Below are 21,938 nucleotides of genomic sequence, written 5' to 3' on the forward strand. Positions count from 1 at the left end.
CTTTCAGCTTGCAGTAATTGCAAACTATCGAAACATTCGCTATACGCAAAACATCAAATAACATCCACATACTAATAACGCTGCGCTAGTATTTCATGTTCAAACCTAAGGCGACTCTCGAATGGAGCAAATAACAACATGTTGGCATAATGCCAATCAGTAGCTGAGGACAAAAAAAAAAAGAAGGCGAGAGAATGTCAAAACGAGGGTCAATTTCCCATCACAGTAGGGTGTAGAATGTAGTATAAAACAGTCAAAGAATATCATAGAAAACAGGACGAAGGGACAGCAGACCTGTCGGCCTTGTGAGTCTGTAAAGTCGACGACGAACTTGCTGATCTGGAAGACTGTACCGAAGAGCTGCCGGACCAGAGAGTCTTCGCTGACAAGCTGGCTGTTTAGGAAATCAATGCTGATGAGCTCGCCGACCTGGGAGTCTGTATCAAAGAGCTACTTGGCCAGGAAATTTTCGCTGGCGAGCTAGCTGACCAGGAAAGTCGGTACTGATGAGCTGACTAACCAGGGAATCTACGCTGACAAGCTGGCTGGTCAGGGAGTCTATGCTGACGAGCTAGCTGGCTAGGCATTCTTCGCTGACGAGCTGGGAGTCTATGCTAACGATTTGATTGCCTGGAAAACTATGCTGGCGAACTTACATACCTGGGAGTCTATGCTGAGGTGCTGGTTGTCCAGGTAAACTATGCTAGCGGGCTTGCAGGCCTGGGAGTCTATGCTGAGGAGCTGGTTTTCCTGGAAGTCTATGCTGATGAGATGACTGGTCAAAGGTCTATGAGAACAAGTTAGCTGCCCAGGAATTCAAAGCTGACGAGTTGCCTGACCAGGGTATTTGTGCTGGGAGTCAACGTTGAAAAGCTGACTGACCTGGGAGTCTGGCTGACGAGCTATTGGCTAGAGAGTGTATGCCCAGGGAGTCACTGCTGACGAGTTGGCGGGCCAGGGATGCAATGCTGGCGAGTTGGCTGCTCAAGGAGTCTATGCTGACAAGCCGGCTGGCCAGGAAGTTTGCGCTAACGAGCTGGCGGGCCACGATGTATTTTCCGAAGCCTTGACTGTCCATGAAGACTATGCTGACGGACTGACGGGCCAGGAATTCTATACTGGTTGGCCAGGCAATCTACACTGACAGGCTAGCTGATCCGGAAACTTATGCTGATGAGCTGTCTAACTAGAGAATCTATGCTGATGAGCTGGCTGGCCAGGGATGCTATGCTGACAAGCTGGCAGCCCAAGGAGTATATGCTGACGCATTGGCGTACTATACTGACAAGCTGGCCATACAGAGACCCTATGCTGAGCATCTGGCTGCCCAGGGGATCTATGCTTACGATCTAGTCTATGCTCACAACTTTTCTGACCAGGAAGTCTACGCTGACGAGTTGGCTGAGCAGAGAGTCTATTCTAAAGAGCTGGCTGAACAGCGGTCTATGCTGACGAGCTAGCAGCCCAAAGAGTTTATACTGATGCTTTGGCTGCCCAGGGAGTTTCTGCTAATTAGCTGGATGACCAGGCTTTACGTTGACGAGCTGGTTGTCAAGGGAGTCTCGCTATCCAAGGAGGGAGAGCTCGCTATCCAGGGATTCTATGCTGATGAACTAGCTGTCCATGCTGATGAGTTGACTGACCGGGGAATCTATGCAGAGGAGCTGGTAGCCCGAAGAGTATATACTGACGAGTTGGCTGACCAGGGATAATATGTTGACGAACTGGCTGATCAGGAGATATATGTTGGAGAGTTGGATGGCTTCGCCTAAGATCTGCTTTGCCAGGGAGTCAGCGTTGATGGACAGGTTTGACCGACAATCTTGCCGTCAATATCGCAAAGCCTGGCTGTCCATGCAGTCTTTATATTCGATGAACAATCTGGTTAGAGAGTCATTGACGATAGCCTATCTAGTGTGGGAGTCTTCGCCGATGAACTGACTGGCCAAAAAGTCATCGCAGCCAAAGTTGTTGTCAAGGAGGGTCTTCACCGATAAAGAGGCTGTTCAGATTTATTATTTTTTTTTTTTTTAATTTCCGCTTCAGCCCTCCTACTTTTCCAAGTTTCTCTATTTTTTCTATCCTCTGTATTGACAGCCACATTTCACTCCAAACAGATGAGTATGATGAAGATGATGGATGGCTGGATTGCCACCGTGTGTGTTCCATGTTGGAACATGAACGTATGCATATGCAAACATGCACACGGAACATCAGATGGCTGATTCGAACCAAAAAAAAGAGAAGTTGCAGTCTTGATAGCATGAAGAATGACGGCGTGTGTTTTTTTTCGAGCGCATTGCTAACGAATTTCGCGAAATTGCCGAGATGAAACACACACGAAAAAAAAGAAACAAAATACTCAGTTAGGTGTCCATGGGTAATTTAAAACTTCAATATGTTGCAATTTTTCGGTAGCAATAGTAACATTCTGTGAATCGAACACAATATTTAGGAAGGCTTTCAGAGCAACAGATCAATTGCAGTAGAGTGAAAACCTTGTTTGTAGGAGATGACGAATAGGTGGTCAGGAGGTGGTAGGGGTGGTGTATTGAATAGTAGGCTAGACTAGATTTTATTGGGATGATGAGTCTACAAATGTTTGACCTGGAATTCTTGTATCCAACATCGATCCATTTCATCAAAAAAAAAATTGTTTAATGACTTAAAAAATTGAAAATAAATCTTAACAGTTCTACGAAGTTCCCAATCGATTTCGGAAAGGTTCAAGGTATATACGTTTTTCATTTCCCCACATAGTACAGCCATAGAGTTTGAGCCTACTATGGCCTTTCAAACCTCAAGATTTTAATAGTTTAATTGCAATGCAAGCTCATATTCTTACCACTTACCTTTAATTCTACATTCCGGTATCATTTCATCGCTATGATCGGCACAATCCGATTCACCGTCACACAGGAAGCGAACGGGTAAACAGTATCCATTGCCGCAGCGAAATTGTTTCTCGTCACAAGCTTTAGTTAAATTTTGACCTGAAATTTCAAAGAAAAAAATATGGAATAAAATCTTGGATTTTTGAAAAGAAATTTTTCGAAAAAAATATTTTACAGAATATTTCTTGAAAGAAGCAGAAGATGTTCGTTTTTAAAGAATAATTTCTTCAAACGAATATTTTTTTAAATAGCCGAACGACCAGAAAACTTTGCTTGAAAACCCTGTTTAAGAATATTTGTTAAAGAACTAAAAGATTTATGTATGTAAATTTTTGAAGGATGTTTTTTCAAATATCAAAAAACCCATAAATGTAGGTTTTAAGGGATATTTTCTCAAGGAACCAATAGAGCAAAAAATATGAATTTTTAAAGATAGTCTCTCAAAGGACCCACAGGCCATTAGAATTGGATTTTTTAAGGAAATTTTCTCAATGGTACAAGAGACCATTAAAAGTGGGTTTTAGAATGATATTTTGTCGAAGGATTAGGATTTCAAGGATATTACTTTAAAGGAACAATAGTGGATTTGTAAAGCATATTTTCTTACAGAACCAAAAGATCACTGAATGTGGGATAAAAGGTCGGTTTTTAATAGATCAACAGACAAATAAATGAGGATTTTTTAAGTATAACTCTCGAAGGACCAATAGACCATTATACGTGGAGTTTTAAAGGATATTTCCTCAATGTTTTAGTAAATATGGCTTTTTAAGGATATTATTTCAAACAACCAAAAGACTACTGAATGTGGGTTTTAAAGGTAATTTTCTCAAAAGACCAAGAGATAGATAAACACGGACTTTTAAGGATATTTTGCCAAAGAACCAACAGACTTATAAAAGGATATTTTCTCAATGGACCAATAAATGTGGATTTTTTGACGACATTTTCGCAAATGAACACGGATTTTTAGGGATAATTTGCCAATGGAGCGACAGACTAATAAAGTATGATTTTCAAATATATTTTTTTAATGGACCAGCAGATCAATAAATGTGGATTTTCTAAGGATATTTTCTCAAAGGACCAACAGACAACAACACGTAGATTTTTTAAATATACTAATAAAAGTGGATTTTTAAGGATATATTCGGAAAGGACAATGGGCCATTAAATTTGTTTCTTAGAAGGATATTTTCTTAAAGAACTAACAGACCGATAAACGTGCATTTTTAAAGGACCGACGGACCAAAACCATGGATTTTATAGGTGTTTTCACAAAAGTCAAAGTACCATAAAACTTGGCTTTTTGAAGGAAATTACCTTAAAGAACCAACAGATCAATAAAAGCGGATTTTTAAATATAGTATCTTAATGAAATTTTCTCAAAGAAGCAACAGACCAAAAAATTCAATTTTTTAGGAGTGTTCCCTCAATGAGCCAATAGACCTAGACGTGTTAAAGTTTTTTTTTTGTGGATTTTCAATAAAAATTTTTTATAGAATCGTCCAGCATGGTCTCCTTGGACCAAATCCGTTACAGGGCATTTAGGATCGATCTAGGCGTTGTCTGGACCGAAGGACACGATAACTTTGTCCAATTTAGTTTTTGTCAAACTTTCATCGAGTTCGGAGATGAACAATATAGATCCACTCCTTCTGGCACGTCAATATTTTCACAGAAAATAATTTACCAAACAGAATAAGAAAGAATCATCCGATTTTTTTTTTCAAACTAAGCAAATCCTAATATTTTTATCAGTCCTGTGTCAAGTGCGAAAATGGACATAATCGGTCCACTCCATCAAGTAATTTCACCACAAAGGGTTGATATTTAACTTCACCCCCCCCAATAATTGAATACCTCCCCCACGAAGGTTCAATATATTCATTAGTCGCATAAAATTGGAAATAAATATTAGTTTTTCTTAAAATGTTGCACATACCAATATTTTTATCAGTATTTGATAAATTGGAATGCTCCGGTCAGCCATAAACGGCATCTCCCGCATATTTGAACATAAAATGCAAAGAAAGAAGTCGATGTAGCTCAACATAATATCAGATTTAGGTCAGATACGTAATGGACAATGTTGGACCACTTCTTCGAAACATCTCCCATAAATGATCAACAGTTTGAATAATCGTAACGCAAGGCTGGGGTATAATCTGTCCACGAAATCGACTGATACTATTTCCTTGTTAAAATAATTTTTCTTTTTAAAAGATATAGAGACAAGATTGTTTAAAGGATCAATAAAAATATATTTGTTAAAAAAATATGCTTTAAATATGCTTTTTAAATTTATATTCAAAGGACTTTTCTTAAAAATTATTTTTCGGGAGGAGAAATAAACGTGATTTTTTTTTCGAAGGATGAAAAGATATATTTTTTATATGTATATATAAAAATTCTAGACTTTATAGAAGATGTTTTTATTTTATTTATTTATTTATTTATTTATTTATTTATTTATTATTTTTTTTTTTTTGAGAATTTTTAGAAACGTAGAATACTTGTTGTTATTGTCATTCTAATTCTTTATTATTGGCCACAGAGTCAAATAAAAACAAAACAAATTTCGCTTAATTGAAAACAATAAATAACACAAATGGTTTGATCAAAACAAATAACAACAACAATGACAACAAAAAGTCGCATCTATTGACAATCGATTGATTAATTTGTTGTGATTTCGTTTTTTTTTTTTTTTTTTTATTTTCAATCAGTGTCAGTCGTGAAATATAGCAGGTGCAGTATTGCAACTAAGGAATATTTTGAATATTTTTAGGAGAGAATATAAGGAGATGAATATGAGGTACTTAGGCTAATATTAAATCCGAACAAATGCCCTCTTCTGTGGCGTGATGAAATTCAAATTAGTTTCCATTTAAAATATCCATCTTTTGAATATTTGAAAATGCTTTTATATGCCGGACGGGAAGTCAAAGGGGTGTTACTAAACTTTTTTATACAGTAGACGCCTATATAAAGCACAGAATGTAATACTACTTCCTACATAGCTTTTCGAAAACAACAATTTCGTAATTATTCATATTTTGTAATTTGTTTTCTCCATGGCAATTAGTCATAATTTTGAAACGAGTTTTTTGTGCCTGTAATATGACTTATTTGATGACATAATTCATTTTTATGACATGATATTCATATAAAAGTTTCATTCTGAGTATGAAATTAAAAATGGCAAATAATTGAAATACAAATATTTAAATTAATACTGGCAAACACAATTTTCATTTTTTTTTCGGGAAGAAAAGTTAATGCGACGATTTGTCATCACAAAGCAATCATGGCAAGAGAGGGTATATATATTATTTGATAAGGCCAAAAAGTGGCTCATCGCAATAACAGTTTTTGACCCTAGGTCTCTTTGGACCAAATCCGTTTCAGGACATTTGAAGTCGATCTAGCAATGCCCGTCCGTCTGTCCGACGTGCACATCTCAATATTTCCAGTGACACAAAATCTGTTATGAAGATGGTATAAATCGGACCATTTCTTCTTGTACCTCGCCCAAGGGTCAACGTTTTGAATAATCAAAACGATTATAAAATCCGAAATAAGTATCCGGTTCTCTTCATATTTCATACATCCCATTAATTCTACTAACACAAGATCTGCCGTGAATATGGGATATATTGGTCCACTTCTTATGGTACCTCACCCACAAGGGATCAAAATTTTGAACATCCATGATAATCATAAAACGCGAAGAAAACATCCAATTCCTTTCGGAATCGACCCATCTCAATATTTCCATCAACTCTAGATATTTTATGAAGATGGTAGAGATCGAACCATTTCTCCTGGTACTTCCCCCTCATTGAGTTCAAGATTTTGAAAACTAAAACGCTCATAGAAATTGAAAAACAGAAACTAACTCTCTTCAAATTTCACACATACAAACATTTTTGTAACGCATGGTCTGTTGTGAGGATAATATACAGGGTGAGATGAAAAAACTGCAACCAACTTCAGACTGCTGTCATTTCTAAGCTAGTCATCCGACAGCTGTTAAAATTATTCCAGTGGCAGCTCATTATATTGTTTACAAGAAAAAAATTTACTCGTGATGGAATTGAAGCGTGATAGTGTAATTTCTTTACATTACATTACATTAGAGCACTCCAGCATTTAAATGTGAATAAATCTTTTGAGTCTCGTACCATCGCTCGATACCGTGCTACTGGTAGCTTAGCCGGACGTCAAGAAAGTGGATGGAAGAAAACAGCAACATCAGCAGAAATGATTCGAAAAGTAAAGAAGAGACTTGATCGAAACCCGCATCGCAGTGATCGAAAAATGGCTCGTGGGCTGAACATATCGCAATATTCCATTGGGCAAATATTGAAAAATGAGCTCGGGGTAAAGCCGTTGAAATTCCAAAAAGTGCATGAACTTACACCGCAACAGAAAGAAAATAGACTCAAAAGAGCTAAAGACATGCTTCGCTTGGAGTGGTGAACTGCCGAATTTGGTTTTCTCCTCTCCGATGAGAAAACATTTGTTGTCCAGCAGTTTGTAAACAAACAAAATGATCGTGTTTTCCTGCCAAAGAGGTCAGCTGAAAATGTACACCTTCGGTTGGCAACCAGAGTTCAAGCGCCGGCCATGGTGATTGTGTGGGCCGCCATAACAACCGATGGCCGCTCTCCGCTCGTATTATTTTTTATACTCCGCGTCTTTCAGGTGGTGTGTAAAGACTCACCGCTGAAATATCAAGACATCAATGCCTTAATCTTGGACATTAAGATTAGATTTTAGTTGGTTTAAAAATTCCTAAAGTCACTATTATTCCCCTGCAGAAGTTCATTGGCATTTTAACACTTCATGGAAATCCTTCAGGATTTCTGCTTGTCCATATAGTCGCAAAGGCCTTTACCTAGCCCATGGCATTTAGCTCGTCTTTAAATCGTTTACAAAAACTCATTTGACTTTCTGCTTGCATATATGGAATCATCGGACCTTCAAGCATATAAAGAAACTTTCAGACGCTCAGCTAGCCTATGGAGGCTCCTTGACATTCAGCTCTTTTGTACAGGTTTTATTTAAGTGCATCTGATCATAAAATATTCAATGATACTGCCGTATTTACAGATATCTAACCATAACCTGTAAATTACAGACTTTGCTTCCAGATCACTGAAATCTCCAAGGAAGACTCTCTGCTCATCATATTCTTTAAAATGGTTTAATTCGCAAAAACAACCCTATATTAGCGTAAGTTCTCTGTAGATAATCATTGACCTATTAACTGATCTTGATAATGGGGACTCCGAAATCTTTTCGGTATTCTAGCCCTGACTTCCGTCTTTCACGAAGATTTATCGCCTATATGTACACTAACTTGATCCTTCGCCCTCCTCGAGACAGTTGCTGGTACTTATATTATATAGACAATCTCTCCGGTATTCAGCTCTTCTACACTGTCTCTCAGAGGTCTAATTTTTTTTTTTTTTTTTTTGAAATCGAAACATTCCTAGTTATAATCTTGACTTTATAGGCTCAGTAAAAACTCACTGAATCTCCAGACTTCTATACAAATCACTTGGCACTCAACTGGCCTAAGGAGGCCGTTTAGTGTTCATAGCGGGTATATAGGCTTCTTCTGATCTTAAATAACACAATGACAGTAACTCGTTTTTAAAAATACAGAGGCTGCCATTAGACCGACTATATAGAGATGCACGATATTTACCTTGCTAAGAATTAAATGGTCACAAATGACACCACACTTCCAAAGGGAAATGGATCCCTTTCCGATTTTTAAACTATTTTACCAAAAAAATACGAATTTTGGAAAGCCAATTTCCAATTTCATCAACATGATTTTGTTTACAAATCATGATCAACAAATTGTTTTTTGTTTCTAAAGAAAAATAAAAATAAATAAATAAAATAAATGATTTAAAAATAGGAATTACAAAGAATTGTTTTTTAAATTTACATTGTAACTTGTTCCCAACAAACAAAGCTACTATTAATTTTCCCACTGAGGGTGGATACCTCCGGCCTTACCCCTGTGGGACCCTGTCATGCCTAAACATTTCATTTAATATTATATAGTATTCAATAGAACTATTGGCAAACAAACATACGATTCCCCCTTTTTTTTTTTTTTTTTTTTTTTTTAATTGAGTAACGTGAATTCGTGACGATTTTCAGCGGCATTGGGAGAGGTCATGTTCGTTTAATGAAAAACAATTGGAAGCAGAATGCAAAATTGAAAAGCAAAAATATATTGAGGTAGTAGTTTGCCAATGGGTGAATGATGGCACAGTGGAGCAAAAAAAAAATACAAAATAGATAATCTGTAGAAATTAGACGACCTTCGGCTTGTACATGCACCAAAGACGACCTTCAGCTCGTCTATGAACCAAATATGACCTTCACAGCTCGTCTATGGACTATAGACGACCTTCACAGCTCGTCTATGGACCAAAGACGACCTTCACAGCTCGTCTATGGACCAAAGACGACCTTCACAGCTCGTCTATGGACCAAAGACGACCTTCACAGCTCGTCCTTGGACCAAAGACGACCTTCACAGCTCGTCTATAAACCAAAGACGACCTTCACAGCTCGTCTATGGACAATAGACGACCTTCACAGCACGTCTATGGACCTTCAGCTCGTCTATGGTCCAAAGACGACCTTCACAGCTCGTCTATGGACCAAAGACAACCTTCACAGCTCGTCTATGGACCTTCAGCTCGTCTATGGTCCAAAGACGACCTTCACAGCTCGTCTATGGACCAAAGACGACCTTCACAGCTCGTCTTTGGACCAAAGACGACCTTCACAGCTCGTCTATGGACCAAAGACGACGTTCACAGCTCGTCTTTGGACCAAAGACGACCTTCACAGCTCGTCTATGGACCAAAGACGACCTTCACAGCTCGTCTATGGACCAAAGACGACCTTCACAGCTCGTCTTTGGACCAAAGACGACCTTCACAGCTCGTCTATAAACCAAAGACGACCTTCACAGCTCGTCTATGGACAATAGACGACCTTCACAGCTCGTCTATGGACCAACGACGACCTTCAGCTCGTCTATGAACTATAGATGATCTTTAGCTCGTCTATGGACTATAGACGACCTTTAGCTCGTCTATGGACTATAGACGACCTTTAGCTCGTCTATGGACTATAGACGACCTTTAGCTCGTCTATGGACTATAGACGACCTTTAGCTCGTTTTTTTTTTTTTTTTTTTTTTTTTTTTTTTTTTATTTATTTTATTTATGTATTTCAAAAAAATTACAATTCAATGAACCCGCGAAGCTTTGGGCTTGTCTGCAGGCTCGGCTTAAAAAGTAACATAAAATATGTGTCTCAATAACATCTGCCAGTTCAGCTAGTATTACATTTTAAATATTTAAATATATAAATATATACATATATACAAAATATTCATATTTAATATACAATTTTGCATCTAATATTTAATGATATTAACAATTCATATAAAGAGTCATATTATTGGCAATTTATGAAGTGGGATTTTAATGCTATTTTCTTTTTAATCTTATTTTTATTATTAAGTATAGTAAGTGGTAGCCGGTTTAGGGTAGTGGGAAGGCTTACTGCTAGCGCTCTTTTGCCATAGTCGTTTTTATAGCTGGGGACCTTACACCTTCTTTCAATTCGTCTCCGCGTATTTTGGCTGTGGTTTATATGTTGTATAAGGTTATTATCATCAGCGAATTCGTTCACAATTGTTGTTTCATATAGACTTTTGATTTTTAATATGTGTAGGTTATTGTACAGTGTTTTCGTATTGTTTGATTGAATAGAAGGCAATGTTGAATCTCGTTGATGATCTAGTGTTTGTTGCTGATTTTGTTTTGATTTATGTAAACTTTTCATGAGAGTTTTTAATATACTATTTTGTGCAGCTTCAATTGTTCTGCACCCAGCAGCATTACCCCAGGCCGTTATACCATGTCGTAAATAGGATTCTACCAAGGAGAAGTACGCTTGTCGTAAAACGTGATATGGCGCGCAATTGCTTAAATGATAGATAGCGTATGACGATTTCCGTAACTTTTTTCGTACATTTTCGATATGGGGTTTCCATTTGAAGTTACTGTCTAATAGCACGCCGAGGTATTTATAGGTATCAACCAACTCAATTGTTGTTGTGCATTTTTCTTCGCTTTGTTGATTCGTGTGTAAGCAATCATAACCATGAAATAAAATAGATATTTCTCTGGTTGGCATATGTCTTGATCTAAAATGCATTAATTTTGTTTTATTGGCGTTTATAACAAGTCCATTATCGTGACACCATTTTGTTAGCTTATTCATTTCATTTTGCATTCTAAGTTGTGCTGAGTCTAACGCCTTATCAAAGACTATTACAGCTGTGTCATCAGCGTACGAGAAAGTTGTACTGTCGTTAAGCGATTTTACCATGTCATTTGCATATATAATAAATAGAATCGGTCCGAGTTTAGATCCTTGAGGTACACCATACACTAATCGTTGTTCGGTGCTTGTGCAATTGTCTACCTTCACTCTAAAGCTACGGCATTTTAAATAGTTTTCGAACCACTTTAGGGTATTTCCTCTAATTCCATTTCTGTCAAGAATGCTTAGTAGTTTTTCGTGCGATAATGTATCGAATGCTTTGCTGAAATCTATAAACATTGCAAGACAATGTTTATGGTTCGATAAATTTTGGTTTATTTCATTGGAGAAGTAGCCCAGCAGCTGGTTTATACTTTTGCCTCTTTGGAAGCCATACTGATTCTTATTAATAACATTGAACCTGGTTAAAAAGTTATTTAACCGTCTAGCAATTATTTCTTCTAGAACTTTCTCAACTGTTGGCAGGATCGAGATTGGTCTGTAATTTTCAAACGCTGACTTAGCTCCACTCTTGTATATCGGACGGATTATAGATGTCTTGAGAAGTTCCGGAATTATAGATTCATCTATACTTCTGTTTATGAGATCAGTTATCACGGGCGCCATAATTTCTGCATTGGTTTTTAAGTCTATGGGTCTAATGCCATCTAAACCCGCACTTTTTTTCGTATTGAGTCCTTTTAGTATGTTTTTGATTTCTGTAGTGTTTGTGTTTTCAATATAGATTGAATTTGAAATGGTTGTTTCAGCATCAGACAATGTTTTTTTATCGCATGTATGTATGATGTTTTCTACGTTATATTTAAACTGTTTTGCGAATTGTTCAGTGATTTCACATTTGTTTTGATTTGGAAAATTGATTTTAATAGTTTCGTCTATGCTACTAACTTTTTTGCCAATGACTTGATTTATAGTTTTCCATGTCTCACGTATATTGCTTCTATTTTGGATAAATTTCTGATAATAAAAAGAGTTTTTGGCATTTAAAATTCTCTTATTTAGTTGGTTATTGAAATGTTTATATAGTTGTTCATTAGTTTTACTTTTGTTTTTGCGATATTTTTTGTATAAATTATCTCGTATATTACAGCAGTTAATAAGTTCTTCGGTTAACCATGGGTGATCATTTCTTTTTTTCTTTCTATTTATTTTAATTTCAGTTGACTTTTCATAAATCTCTCGAAAAGTGTTGTAAATTTTAAGAAATAGCTCATTTGTACCATTAGTTTCTTCGATAATTTTATTCCAGTCTATGTTTTTTATCAGATCACTAACTTTTTTATTGTTTATTTTTAAATTTTCTATAACTTGGTTGCTGGGTTCCATTTCAGTATTCTCCGTTATAATGGATCCAAATACAGTGTAGTGATCAGATATGTTTGTTGCAATGATTGCTGATTTTACATCGAATTTAGAGTTATATCTAATAAACAAGTGATCGATGCAAGTTCTACTCCCTGTACGTTCATCTTCTCTTGTTTTTCCGTTGATATAGCTCCTTAGACCGTTTGACGCACACATATCCAAATATAGTTTTGATAAAGAACTATTGCTACAAATGTCAAGATTCATATCTCCCACAAGTATGACTCCATGTTTTTTGTTGATCTTGTTTATACATTGATCTAGTTCCTCAATGAATTTCTTTATGTTAAGATTCGGAGGGCGATAGCAAGGAATTATTGTTAGACAGTTAGTTTTCGTTGTTAATTCTATGAAATTAGTTTCAAAGAACGTTGTGTTTATATTCATTTCATTATATGCAATTTCATTATTTATATATAAAGCGATTCCACCTCCTCTTTTTTCTCTATTTAAAAATGTTGAGTTATAACCCTTTATTTGATAGAACTGTATTTCGTCATCGTTTATGTTTGTCTCTGTTAGAATTATTATTTTTATTTCTCCAATTAAATCTTTAATTCTAGTTAAAAAATCAGTGAAATGTTTTCTAATGGATCGTATGTTCATACATATCAAAGATATTGGCTGTTTAACGTAATATTTATTGATTTCATTAAAGTTAGTGTGGTAATTCATTTTGTTTTTATTTTATTTATTAAAAAAGAAAGAATCAATAGTCTTTTTTAGTTATTCAATTTATTTTGTTTTAATTTTGACTTTTTCATAAAAAAGTTTGAAAAATTAGGCTTTGTGTTATTGCTTGTTATTTTATCCTCTAATGCGGTAATAAATTGTTTTCCTTGCTTTTTTTATTGTGGTTCATTTGAAATACGTTCAATATCATTGAGATTGTTTATGGAAATTTGTGTAGAGTTTTCATTCTTTTTTGCGTATATTTGACCATTTTTAGTCCACACGAATTTCCAGTCCATTTCTTTGGCTTTGTTTTTAGACATCCATAAGATACGTCTATTTTCTGCCGTAAGCTCATCGTTAATATAGATGTATCTATTTGTTGGACAATTATTATTCCCATCAATAACGCACTCATCGATTCGATGTCTCTTCAAGTTTTTCATTATCTCTTTTTTCTTAAGCATTGAAGAGAATTCAACAATTATCTTATTCTTTGATTTTATTCTATATGAGTTCTCAATATGAGAGTCGTTTACTTCGACACCCATAGAAGCTGCAATCCTCTTGACAACCGTCTCTGTCTCCATTCCGACAGCATTCGCGCTGTTAATTTCTATATTGCGCTCAATCATCTTTTGCTCTAATTTTTTCACTCTCATCTCCATTTCATTTATCTGTCTACTCTTCTCCTTATCTTTGTTTTGGAGGTCAACGACCTGAGTAGAGATATTAGCAAGTGTATCATTTATTTTATTGAGACTCTCAGTCATGTTGTTGTTGGAAACAGTAAATGCATTCATGTTAATGATCATTTGCTGCATTGCTGTTTTCAGTTCTCCTATGTCCAACCTGAGCTCTGCATACTCATTATTACGGTTAGGCAGAGGCTCATGTATTGTGTTGTTGTTGTTGGGGATAATGAGTGTTGGTTTATCTTTAAATCGTTTTCTGTTGTTGTTGAGACTGCTATCACCATTTCCAACATCATCCTCTCTTGGTTTCTTCTGTTGTTGTTTATGAACATTTGTCTCCACTGACATTTGTTCTTCACTCAGTATTTGAGGTGTTGTGGGGTTTTCAGCCACAGGTTCATTTTGTTGGTTTGTATTAGATTGCGTCTCACCAGTATAGACGAATGTTTGGTATGTGTTGTTAGGAGATTTTTGCCTTGGCTTGCAAATCTCACATTTCCATTCCAATTTTCTCATCGTGCTCATGGTTTTGTAACTGGCTTCAGAGAGCACCGAACATGTTGAGAAGTGGTATTTTCTGTCGCAGTTACGGCACCATACATAATTAGCAGAAGCTATCGACAAATTACATTTATTACATACAATTGTTGAGACTTGTAATAAATCCATTGTTTTTTTCTTATGGTATCACCAAAGGTAAACGTAAACCACTAAGTTAAACCGATAGGAATTTTAAAATCTTTTGCAAACTGTCCGCGAGACTTAAAGCACTTCTGTTCACTTCGAGTGTCACAGCTGAGCCTTTAGCTCGTCTATGGACTATAGACGACCTTTAGCTCGTCTATGGACTATAGACGACCTTTAGCTCGTCTTTGGACTATAGACGGCCCTCACAGCTCGTCCATGGACTATATACGACCTTCACAGCTCGTCAATGGACTATAGACGACCTTCTAAGCTCGTCTATGAATTACAGACGGCCTTCACAGCTCGTCTATGGACTATAGACGAACTTCACAGCTCGTCTATGGACCAAAGACGACGTTCACAGCTCGTCTTTGGACCAAAGACGACCTTCACAGCTCGTCTATGGACCAAAGACGACCTTCACCGCTCGTCTATGGACAATAGACGACCTTCACAGCACGTCTATGGACCTTCAGCTCGTCTATGGTCCAAAGACGACCTTCACAGCTCGTCTATGGACCAAAGACAACCTTCACAGCTCGTCTATGGACCAAAGACGACCTTCACAGCTCGTCTATGGACCAAAGACGACCTTCACAGCTCGTCTATGGACTATAGACGACCTTCACAGCTCGTCTATGGACTATAGACGACCTTCACAGCTCGTCTATGAACAAAAGACGACCTTCAGCTCGTCTATGAACCAAAGACGACCTTCAGCTCGTGTATGAACCAAAGACGACATTCAGCTCGTCTTTGAACCAAAGACGTCCTTCGGCTCGTCTATGAACCAAAGACGACCTTTAGCTCGTCTTTGAATCAAAGACGTCCTTCGGCTCGTCTATGAACCAAAGACGACCTTCGGCTCGTCTGTGGAAAATATAGAAAGGCTTTTAAAATAGAATTGTTGGCCCGTCTGGCTTCAGTTTGTCCATGTATAGACTCTGCTCGTCCCCCTTGATAAAAATAGAAAAAAAACTGAAAAAAAAAACAAAAGGAATAATTAACATTTTAAATGAATCGAAAAGAATTTCAATTACCCACAATGAGCTGTTTTTTTTTTTCTACAATTTCAAACTGCAATGAATAGACAAAAAAAATTGAAAAATTTAGCTACGAAAGAAATTCAATTTGTGGTGTCATTAAAAGTCGTATTGTTGTTCTTGTTGTTGCTGCTACCATTGTTGGAAAGTTTCTGTTCTGGCTTTGTCATTTTCGGTTTTAATGTCTATATTCTTGCCATTTCATGGTTCGAAACCCAAAAAAAAAAAAAAAAAAAAAAAAAAAAAAACTTTAATAAACTTAAGTTGTATCTTTAACTAATACCTTGTCAACATTTGTTAGGCAAACACACAGCAATAACAAATAAAAAAGGACACACCAGAAAAGAAGGGTGTCCTTTGGGGACACCAGCTGCGACAATAAAAAAGATTTATTATTTTTCTATTTTGACATTCGCAGAAGAGAGAGAGAGAGACGTAAAAGGCCATAAATCCATCATTGTATGCAAGGCATAGTCCGACACTACTCCTACAGTGTGTGGGAGTCACCCATGAGTCACCCACATATGACCCGCACATTATTGTCACCCAAAAGAAAAAAACACAGAAATCTAAAGAAATGCCCGAAAAAAAAAGGATTATTTAGAAAGTGTTACTGACCAGTGGCTCACACGTTTCTCGCCGCCGCCGTCAGCAGAGAAGGCCGACACGACATTCGCAAGTTCAAAGGCCAAATGATCCAAAGATAAGGTCAAAATAACTAAATTAGAACTTGCCTCCGAAACAATTTTTCACCAATTCTTTTCTAATGAAAACAAATTGCCTTCTGCCGAATGGCACGTGACAATTTGAAAAGGATATTTGGGAGGACCAAAAGGAATGAGACTCAGCGAAGGACAAAACTCAAAGCTAATTGATTATATTAAAGTGACAAATTAGCAAAAGACTTACAATAAATTTGGACAACGGGGACAAATAATTAATCTACGCAACAAGGAAGCTTAATAATATGTTGACGGTTTTCCGTTTTTGAAAAAGAAAAATATTTTTAAAAATTCCACGTTTGCTGTTGGAGCTAAGAAAAATATTTAAAAAAAATCCAAGTTTGCTGTGAGACCTAAGGAAAATATTTAAAAAAAATCCACGTTTGCTGTGTGACCTAAGGAAAATATTTTTAAAAAATGCACGTTTGCTGTGGGACCTAAGGAAAATATTTTTAAAAAATCCACGTTTGCTGTGTGACCTAAGGAAAATATTTAAAAAAAATCCACGTTTGCTGTGGGACCTAAGAAAAATATTTTAAAAAAATCCACGTTAGCTGTGGGACCTAAGAAAAATATTTTTAAAAAATATTCGATTGCTGTGGGACCTAAGAAAAATATTTTTAAAAAAAATGCACGTTTGCTGTGAGTCCTAAGTAAAATATTTTTAAAAAAATCCACGTTTGCTGTTGGACCTAAGAAAAATATTTCAAAAAAATTAACATTTGCTGTAGGACTTAAGGAAAATATTTTTAAAAAATCCACGTTTGCTGCGGGACCTAAAGAAAATATTTTTAAAAAATCCACGTTTGCTGTGGGACCTAAAAAACATATTTATAAAAAATAGACGTTTGATGTGGGACCTAAGAAAAATATTTTTTAAAAAATCAACGTTTGCTGTGGGATCTAAGAAAAATATTTTTAAAAAATCCACGTTTGATTTAGGACCAAAGAAAAATATTTTTAAAAAGTCCACGTTTGATTTAGGACCAAAGAAAAATATTTTTAAAAAAATCCACGTTTGATTTAGGACCAAAGAAAAATATTTTTAAAAAATCCACGTTTGATTTAGGACCAAAGAAAAATATTTTTAAAAAATTCACGTTTGATTTAGGACCAAAGAAAAATATTTTTAAAAACTCCACGTTTGATTTAGGACCAAAGAAAAATATTTTTAAAAAATCCACGATTGATTTAGGACCAAAGAAAAATATTTTTAAAAAAATCCACGTTTGATTTAGGACCAAAGAAAAATATTTTTAAAAACTCCACGTTTGATTTAGGACCAAAGAAAAATATTTTTAAAAAATCCACGTTTGATTTAGGACCAAAGAAAAATATTTTTAAAAAATTCACGTTTGATTTAGGACCAAAGAAAAATATTTTTAAAAAATCCACGTTTGATTTAGGACCAAAGAAAAATATTTTTAAAAAATCCACGTTTGATTTAGGACCAAAGAAAAATATTTTTAAAAATCCACGTTTGATTTAGGACCTAAGAAAAATAACTTAAATAAATCCACGTTTGCTGTGGGACCTAAGAAAAATATTTTTAAAAAATCCACGTTTGCTGTGAGACCTGAGAAAAAATATTTTTAAAAAATCCACGTTTGCTGGGGGGCTTGAGGAAAATATTTTTAAAAAATCCATGTTTTATTTGGGAGCTAAGGAAAATAGTTTTAAGAAATCCACGTCGGCTGTGGGACCTAAGCAAATATTAAAAAAAACCCACAATCCACGTTTGCTGTGGGACCTAAGGAAAATATTTTTAAAAAATCCACGTTTGACATAGAACCTAAGATAAAATAATTTAAAATATCTACGTTTGCTATAGAACCTAGGAAAAATATTTTAAAAAAATCCACGGCTGTTGTGGGACCTAAGAAAAAAATTATAAAAAATCCACGTTTGATTTGGGACCTAAGAAAAATATTTTTAAAAAATCCTCGTTTGCTGTGGGACTTAAAAAAACATTTTTAAAAAAATCCACGTTTGTTTTGGGTGGTAAGAAAAATATTTTTAAAAAATCCACGTTTGCTGTGGGACCTAAGAAAATTATTTTTAAACAATACACGTTTGCTGTGGGATCGAAGAAAAATATTTAAAAAAAATTAAGAAAAATATTTTTAAAAAAATCCACGTTTGCTGTAGGACCTAAGAGAAATATTTCTAAAAAATCCACGTTTGCTGTGGGAGGTACGAAAAATATTTTTAAAAAATCCACGTTTGATTTAGGACAAAAGAAAAATATTTTTAAAAAAATCCACGTTTGCTGTAGGACCTAAGAGAAATATTTCTAAAAAATCCACGTTTGCTGTGGGAGGTACGAAAAATATTTTTAAAAAATCCACGTTTGATTTAGGACAAAAGAAAAATATTTTTAAAAAATCCACGTTTGATTTAGGACCAAAGAAAAATATTTTTAAAAAATCCACGTTTGATTTAGGACCAAAGAAAAATATTTTTAAAAAATCCACGTTTGATTTAGGACCAAAGAAAAATATTTTTAAAAAATCCACGTTTGATTTAGGACCAAAGAAAAATATTTTTAAAAAATCCACGTTTGATTTAGGACCAAAGAAAAATATTTTAAAAAAATCCTCGTTTGCTCTGAGACCCAAGAAATATATTTTTAAAAAATCCACGTTTGCTGTGGGACATAAGAAAAATATTTTTAAAAAAATCCACGTTTGCTGTGGGACCTAAGAAAAGTATTTTTAAAAAATCCACCTTCAATGTGGGACCTAAGAAAAATATTTTTAAAAAATCAACCTTTACTGTGGGACCTAAGAAAAATATTTTTAAAAAATCCTCGTTTGCTGTGGGACCTAAAAAACATTTTCAAAAAAATCCAGGTTTGCTGTGGGACGTAAGAAAATTTTTTTTAAAAAATCCACGTTTACTGTGGGACCTAAGAAAAATGTATTTAAAGAATCCACGTTTGCTGTGGGAACTAAGAAAAATTATTTTAAAAAACCTCGTCTGCTGTGGGACCTGAGAAAAATGTTTTTTAAAAAATCCACGCTTGCTGTGGGAGCTAAGAAAAATGTTTTTAAAAAGTCCACGTTTGCTGTGGGAGCTAAGAAAAATATTTTTAAAAAATCCACGTTTGCTGTGGGACCTAAGAAAAATATTTTTCAAAAAATCCAGTTTAGTCTTGAATTACAGATTTTTTTTTTAATTTTTTAAGAAAATATTAAAAAATCTATTTTTGGTTTTGGCTTAAATCTTATTCGAAGCACTCAATCAAATTGCAAACAATAAATTTCCATTAAAATGAATCCCCAATAAATGTATTCTTTAAATACTTCCTTAACCTCTGCTCAATCATGCCTTTAAGTCTTTGTAAATCTCTTCCACACTTCATTGATACCCAAAAATGACATGGACATCATTTATGGTACATCTTTTCGAAATCTAAACGGAATAAACAAATTCCAATTAAGTTGTCCTTCAAAGTGAAAATCCCGCAGATAGGAAATTGGATATTCACCAAAGGATCCTTTAAAGAAAACGAAACAAGGATATGATTACGAATCCATCCATATGGTGGTCTGTAGAAATAATGGAGAAGGAAATTCCAAAAACCCACCAAAACAAAATTAAGAGAAACATATTTAAGTTTCTTGCCGGATGAAGACGAAATGATTGATTAAAGTCAGTCAGATTTAACTTTTGTTGTTGTTGTTGTTTTCCTTATCCTTCAACACCATGGGAGCCCAATATCGCAGATAGTGAAAAAGGACGTGTTAAGAAAACAGAAAACAAACAAGAGTAAAAGAGGAAGTGATAAAATACACACACACACACATAAGCATACATCCACACAGCAACATAATTAAATTGAAAGCAGGTCACACACAGGACATGCACACACACACGCATGCAAGGAAAAGTTTTCAGAATTCTCGTTGTGAGAATTGAAGAAACAAGATGTGCGATATAAGAAGGTGTAAAACAAACTCAAATTAAAAATAATCAAAGTAATCACATTAAAGAAACATGACTTTTCCTTGTTCGAGGTGGTGTCATGGTATCCTTTGTGTCAATACATTATGGGGGGAGGGGGTGTTTTGTTTGGAGATATAAGATATCTTTTAGAGATGTTCGGGGATGATATTTGGAGGTCCTGCAAAGGATATTCTACAGGGTGAGATGAAAAAACTGCAACGAACTTCCGATTGCTGTCATTTCAAAACCACTCGTCCGACAGCTGTAAAAATTATTCCAATGACAGCTCATTATATTGTTTACAAGCCTACAAAAGCATTTTGGTGAGAATTTTCCAGAAAAAAAGTTATTCGTGATGAAATTCAAGCGGGATAGTGTGATTTTTTATATTTGGCTGGAAAACCACAAGTAGCTATCGTTAGAGCACTCCAACATTTAAATGTGAATAAATCTTTTGTGTTTCGTACCATCGCTCGTTACCGTGCAGAAATGGTTCGAAAAGTAAAGACGCGACTTAATCGAAAACCACGTCGAATCGCAGTGGCCGAAAATGGCTCGTGAGCTGAACATATCGCAATATTCCATTCGGCAATTCCATGCCATTGAAATTCCAAAAAGTGCAAGAACTTACACCGCAACAGAAAGAAAATAGACTAAAAATAACTAAAGAGTTGCTTCGCTTGGTCGGAAGTGGTGAACTGCCGAATTTGGTTTTTTACCGATGAGAAAACGTTCGTTGTCCAGCAGTTTGTAAACAAACAAAATGATCGTGTTTACTTGCCAAAGAGTTCAGCTGAAAATGTGCACCTTGGTGATGGTGTGGCCCGCCATAACAGCCGATAGTCGCTATGGGACCTAGGCAAATATTAAAAAAAAACACGTTTGCTGTGGGACCTAAGACAAATATTTTTAAAAAATCCACGTTTGCTGTGGGTCCTAAAAAAAATATTTTTTAAAAAACTCCACGTTTGATTTGGGACCTAAGAAAATCTTTTTTTAAAAATCCACTTTTGATTTGGGACCTAAGAAAATCTTTTTTTTTAAATCCACGTTTGCTGTGGGACATAAGAAAATCTTTTTTTTTTAAAATCCACGTTTGATTTGGGACCTAAGAAAATCTTTTTTTAAAAATCCACGTTTGATTTGTGACCTAAGAAAATCTTTTTTTTTAAATCCACGTTTGATTTGGGACCTAAGAAAAATATTTAAAAAAAATCCTCGTTTGCTGCGGGACCTAAGAAAAATATTTTTAAAAAATCCACGTTTGCTGTGGGACCTAAGAAAAATATTTTTTAAAACATCCACGCTTGATTTGGGACCTAAGAAAATATTTTTTTAAAAATCCACTTTTGATTTGGGACCTAAGAAAATCTTTTTTTTAAAATCCACGTTTGCTGTGGGACCTAAGAAAATCTTTTTTTTAAAATCCACGTTTGATTTGGGACCTAAGAAAATCTTTTTTTTTAAATCCACGTTTGATTTGGGATCTAAGAAAAATATTTTTAAAAAATCCTC

The 21,938-nt window shown here is 35.3% G+C and overlaps 1 protein-coding gene across 2 annotated transcripts in view; it reads right to left on the reverse strand.

The window, feature by feature from the left end:
* The window catches only part of LOC101888520 (low-density lipoprotein receptor), a 473,897-nt gene that overhangs the window by 382,266 nt on the left and 69,693 nt on the right, over nucleotides 1–21,938 (reverse strand). For both annotated transcript variants that reach the window (XM_059123371.1, XM_059123370.1), the window contains exon 2: nucleotides 2,853–2,993. In XM_059123371.1, coding sequence (XP_058979354.1) covers nucleotides 2,853–2,993 — 141 coding nt within the window. The remainder of the gene's footprint in view (nucleotides 1–2,852; nucleotides 2,994–21,938) is intronic.

Source organism: Musca domestica, unplaced genomic scaffold (assembly GCF_030504385.1).
Source record: "Musca domestica strain aabys unplaced genomic scaffold, Musca_domestica.polishedcontigs.V.1.1 24, whole genome shotgun sequence".
Classification (NCBI taxonomy): Eukaryota; Metazoa; Arthropoda; class Insecta; order Diptera; family Muscidae; genus Musca; species Musca domestica.